Source organism: Cyprinodon variegatus, unplaced genomic scaffold (assembly GCF_000732505.1).
Source record: "Cyprinodon variegatus isolate N-32 unplaced genomic scaffold, C_variegatus-1.0 Scaffold44, whole genome shotgun sequence".
Lineage (NCBI taxonomy): Eukaryota > Metazoa > Chordata > Actinopteri > Cyprinodontiformes > Cyprinodontidae > Cyprinodon > Cyprinodon variegatus.
This window is the reverse complement of record NW_015150497.1, coordinates 185,237-191,236: the sequence shown is the minus strand read 5'-3', so window position 1 is coordinate 191,236 and position 6,000 is coordinate 185,237. Positions and strand designations below refer to the sequence as shown.

The window sequence follows — 6,000 nt, the reverse complement described above, 5'->3', positions numbered from 1 at the left end:
AATACAGAAATGGGACACATAACTGAGAGTGCGCCTTTTAGTCCGGTGCGCCTTATGGTCGTGAATGCTAAAATAACACTACTTTGAATGCTTCTCCAAGATATGTTTGAGCAGAGGTGTCAAAAGTATTTGTATTTATTACTCAAGTAGAAGTATAAATCCTACTTTTTAAAAACACATTTGTAGAAGTTAGAGTATCAACTTAATATTTTTACTGAAGTAAACGTGTGAAAGTACCATTTTTAAAAATACCTAAAGTATACAAGTAAAAGTAATGCAGGAAAAAATGTTAAGGACAGATGCTTTCCTGCACTACCCTATTAAAGGAAGATTTTACTACAATTCTGGATGATAACTTCCTGTTCAATTTTCTTACTTTTTTTAACTAAGGTCAAATCAAACTTTGCATCATCTTTTGTATGTGGTGAACAACATTGGTGCAACACTGAGACCAAGCACAAAGAGACTAGTTGTCTGGATAAAACAAAGTACTTTGATGTTTTTTGTTTTGTTTTTTTTTAAATACCAACAAGCCATAAGGAAAATCAGCTGAGATGAGACATAACTAATGAGTCTATTTTTAAAATGTAAGTAGTAGAAAGTAGAGATAATTGCAAAAACAATGTAAGGAGTAGAAGTCAAAAGTTGTTGAAAAAATAATTACTCCAGTAAAGTGTAGATAGACAAAATTTATTCTTAAGTAACGTAACAAAGTATTTGTTCTTTGTTACTTGACGCGTCTGGGTTTATGAGGGTTGCAAGGCTTCTGTAATGTCTTGAAGCTAAAGCTTAGATGTCCCTTGATTTAAATAATTTCAGATAGTTTCTTATGTCTGCCTGCTTTTTTCAAGTGTGGGATAGCATATGTACTCTGTTTTAATACAATTTGATAAAGTGGTTTGTAACATATTTGAGTACAGTAAAAGCAGGCATAGGGTTGTTCTCCTGTTTGGGAGATTAAGCTAATTGTCTTGAAATTTGACCAGAGTTTCAGCTGCCTTCTGTGCAACTCATTCTCCCCAATCTTGAGTGGATGATTCTGAGGAAAGCTTGCAGTTTTTTTACTTCAAACATCTTTGTGATGTAAAGGCTTAAATTACATTGACTGCATTGAAAAGACAGATTTCCTGGACTAAAAACCAAAAAAAAGTTTTGTTTTGCTACATTTTGGCCATTTATAAAAGATTTTTTTTCCATATTTGTTGATGTTCTAAAGTACTAATTGAAGTTTTTTTTGTAATGTTTGTAAGGTTATTGGGCAGTAATGTAATCTGACAATTGCAGAATATGAGTCTTAGATATTAGCTATGCGAAATATAAGCCAAAGACTTTTTAGAGGAGTATCTGGGAACATTAGACAGCAGACAGAGCTGTATTGTCAGGGACTATGAACCTGACTAACTAAAATGCACCTCATATAAGAAGTATTCATGGTTTTAATTGGCTTAATAAAGACTCTCTACAGCCATTTTTAAACACTGACTATGCCTAGTATTAAAGCTACAGTGTGTAATAATTACAGGGATGTACAGTCAGAAATGTAATATATTATACATAACTATGTTATTTATCATCATCTACGAGCTCAGCCTCTTAACCTTAATATTTGCGTTGCCTTAGAATTCGTTATTTATAATTACATAGAAGCAGGTCTCGCAGTCATGGAGGCAGACATCTTTGCGCTACGGCAGCGCAGAGCCAACAAACTAGCGATTGCGAGATCGCCCATTACGGGTATATTTATTATCTTAAGTCTACATGAAATCTATACCCTACACAGACTAATGAAATACTATCTGTAAAATTATCTATGTAAACAAACCTCATCACTTGAGAAGGTAGGTGATGCGGCCGTCGTGGAAGACATTTTGTCCCGTAACGCTCGCCGTACTGTTGGGGGGGAGATGTTCATGTTGCTGCGGTCTGCAGTCTGGACGTTAGATGTCGCTGAAAATTACACACTGTAGCTTTAACCACTTTTGTTTGGTGATTGTATTTAAAACTTGTGGATACCTTCCTTTTGGAGCATGATTTCTAAATCTCAAAGTTCAGACAGCCTTTAATTGTACTGGTGACATTAAAACCTTATGAGTTGGAGATTAAACATGTACTGTGGTGTGCTGCTGAAATTTATGATATAACAAAGAAGCTGAAAATATCCTCTTAAATAATGTAAACCTGTAATTTATTCATGATTATCTATTATTTTACTTTAGAGAGGCAAAATATTATTTTGCAAATCAATGAAATTATTCTAAGATTCCCACAAATCTTTTGATTGATCAGTTGATTATTCATTAGCAACAAGTAAAATGATCTTTTTACAGAATCTGAACCAGGTGAGGATAAAGCAATGCCACCTGACGAGTTCTGAATATATTATATTTACAAAAAACAGATTTTCGTCTTTAATATAAAATGAATACAGTTTCTTAATACAGTTTGTTTAACTGCTCTGTTTTCTTAGAAAATGGCAAGTTTTGGTTTCTGTATACTCCCGTTTAAAATTATTTAAATATGGAATTGGTTGAGAAAATGATTATGTACAACTAATTTGATTTTTTTTTTTTTTTTTTTTTGCCTTAAGAGATGGCAACTCCTTAAAGGGAAAGGTTATTCTGAGAAAGACCGACTATGTAACTAAACATGGGCAAAGTCTATTGGTCTTTCCCTTCAACTGAGCTAGTTTCATTTTTGTTGTCTGCTAGAAATACAAGCCTGAGACAGATCCAACTGGCATCTTCATGCCCACAACAGGTGCTCAGGAAGCAATAAAGCAAGGCAATAAAATCAACAACTGGTGCTTGCACTTGTTTTCAAATGGCCTTTGACTGTCACGCCTGTGGAGCTGTGACTCTTGTTTCACCTAAACTCTCCACTGTTAAATGATTTGTTTTTTTATGACCTTGTTTTTTTTGTTCCTATGACCTGGATGACTGAGAATTTGCACTAGCAAATTAGTACTGTTATTTAATTGTACTGTGGCCAAGATCTGCAACCCAGTTGCAAATGCATGAGTATACAGTGAGTGCAAAATGTACTACAACCACAACAATGTAACAAGCTAACACAAATATTAGATGGGTTAAAAAGAAATAGCTAACACTCAAACTCTTAGTTAAGACATAAACAGGATTTTGTGAGGTGTTAAGTGTTTAAAAATGATTCAAAGGAAAATTATTTTCTTTCTTTCCTCTACATGTCTTTTGTCAGGCATCTTATTTATATTTTTGCAGTGGTTCTGGGCCATATACATTGATTGGGAATAATAAAATAATAGTCTAGTCCCATGTGAGTTTTTTTTAATATATATACCTGCTGCCTTTTTCCTTTGCATATGTTTTCTCATGCTTGCTTCATTTATGTATTTGAGTGGATTTTGTGTTTGCATCTTTTTTAACTTTGTTGCTCTCCTTTATCGTTGATTGCTACATTTTCCTTTGCTTGTGTTTTGCCTGTTTGTGTGCAGAGTTTTTGCTGGTCTAATTCTTGAGATTACAATCCTTATTTTTGTTTTTGTTTTAGTTGAACAGTTTTTTTTTTTTTGCATTTATGTATTTTCAGTGTGTTTGCAACCCTTAGCCACAGTACATTTGAAGCACACTCCACTTTGTCCCATGTGCATCAGTCAAGTCCAGCACAGATTTACTAATTTAAAGGGACTTGTCAAATGGTTCATGCCATTTGATCTTTTTAATTTATTTTATCACATTACCTCCAACAGTGTCTTTTATTTGAAATGTATGTGACTAATAAGTACAGAGTAGCTCATATTTCTAAAGTTAAAATAAAACGCATTGTTGTTTCTACCGTCTAAAAAGTACAGCCACGCTGAGTGCTTTCTGTTTTGAAGCTCCCCTTTTTTCTACAGCCACTGTATTGCATGTTCAGACCAAACACATTCTGGGCAATCAAGTCACTCACACTGGATCAAACGCTGGTCGAGATACTTTGGCGCTTGATGCTCAGGTTGTTGAGCTGTTCTTTTCTGTTTGTGCAATCAAGAGAGTTTCTTGGATTTATTTGCTTTGACGAGATGGAAAAAAAATTAAATATTTGAACAAGTTTTTGAGTGAGAAAGTCCACCTCGATATGTTGTCTGCTCAGGCAGGATTCATTAGACCCCCTGCATACCGGTGGCGACAGTGCTGGGAGTTACAGCTCTCTGAAGCCTGCTAAGCTCTCAGGGATTTCTGCTGTATGGAGCAGCTGCAAGTGAATCCTAACTTTCTTTAGATTTGTGGTAAAAAGTACCAGCATATAAAATTAATGTGTTCACAAACAGCTTTTAACATGTCTAGTTAATGTACAGTAGGTTTATATAAACAGTTTACCAGTTTTCAGTAAAAAAAGGTTTTACTGGAGGTGGAGGGGTGCTCACTCTCGTTCCTTTGTACATAAAAGTCCATTCTCAGATATGTGCTGCTGATTCTGTGGGCTGACTTTTGAAAAGAGTATCACTATTTCTTTCCGCAATTACATGATGAAATTTACAAAATAGAAAAAAATCTTTCACAAGACTAATTTTAAACAAGTTAAAGTAACATAATGAAAATATATAAGATCTATATGTACTTTTTCAGTGCATGGTACATGGTGCATTTTCTTTTTAGCTGAATGACATGTCAACGCTGACATCAGTATTAAATCTCACACAAACATTAATTCAGTAGAGGCCTTTGATAGCATTCTGAAGGCAGAAAGCCGATCCTTCTCTGCGAGCAGTTGGTAGCTTATTTCACCCTTTTGGATTCAGAGATAAAAACAGATTCAGAATGCTTGGGGGATTAGCAGTAGCAGACCAGGTTTGTGAAGGGAATTGGCTGATGAAAGGAAGCAAAAAACCTGAGCTAAGTTACCTGGATGCAGTCCCAGCAGTCACTCTGAAGGGGCTTTTCTGGTGACAGAAATAGGTTCAGTATGTGTGAAAGTTTCTTCTCCACCAAAACCATAGCATTTTATAAGGTTTTACAGTCTTCCAGGCAGAAACTACTGTCATATTCAAAGTGGAGTCCTGATTTTTGTTACTGGAAGGTGAGAATTAAAGCATTTTTTTGGGAGAAACAAAGACTGTTTAAAAAATAGTGGGTTTGAATCTTCAAAGGAGCTTGCATCTGCAAACAACAGTTAAGTTTTCTTTTTGTTCAGCTGCCAAAGGCATATGGAAATTTAAAAAACAAAACGGGATCGAGAAGTTCAACTTTGAAGTTGTTTTTCCACTTCCTTTTAGGTACAGGAATCATGTGTTTCAGCTTGTCAATGACTGCAATCTGTTGCCAGGGTTATGCAGAGACTAAATTACTTCTCAGGGCTCTTAGTGACACAGGGACAAATCAGTAATGTAAGAACCATTACTTTATTTAAACTCTCACCCATTAAAAAATCTTCTGCATCCTTCTTGTGGGTGTATGTTTTTTTCCCCTCTCTCTTAGTCTAGTTGCACTGATGCCAGCCTTTGTTGGGATTTTTTGTTTCTTTACATGTGCCTGTGTTGTGTTTATTTGCAGGTGTCCTTGAAAAGACGGTGGAGGGGGAGGCTGCTGCTCTCACCAAGGCTAAGACACTTTACAAGTCCTGCACAAATGAGAGTGAGTCAGCAGACACGAGATGTTAACAGACCACTCCGTTTTGATTTTATACAGTCTTTTTATGCTGCTGTTAAAGGTTGTCTGTCTACTTTAGTTTGTTGTATTCTAAAATTATTATTTAGCATATTCATTACTAAGAGAGAAATAAAAGATTATCTTAAGATGTAATTTAATTTAGAAGGAAATAGTCTTTAACTCGGTAACTATTAATTAAGCATGTTCTGATATATTTTTACAGTTCATTTGAAATTTGCCAGCAAACTAATTCTTGCTTTCTCTTTGGCTGTTAAACTATACTGTATTGAAGGTTTAATTGAGCAGAGAGGGGGAACTCCTTTGCTCGAAATGCTGCCAGATGTCTCTGAGTGGCCCATTGCTGTGGACAACTGGGAGGATGACTATGGTACAGCAT

General features: G+C 35.4%; 1 protein-coding gene across 1 annotated transcript in view; it reads left to right on the top strand.

Moving 5' to 3' along the window:
• Nucleotides 1-6,000, top strand: part of mme (membrane metallo-endopeptidase) — a 63,003-nt gene that overhangs the window by 37,106 nt on the left and 19,897 nt on the right. Inside the window, exons 5-6 of the mRNA XM_015370219.1 lie at nucleotides 5,508-5,588; nucleotides 5,896-5,991. Of these exons, the coding sequence (XP_015225705.1) occupies nucleotides 5,508-5,588; nucleotides 5,896-5,991 (177 nt within the window). The remainder of the gene's footprint in view (nucleotides 1-5,507; nucleotides 5,589-5,895; nucleotides 5,992-6,000) is intronic.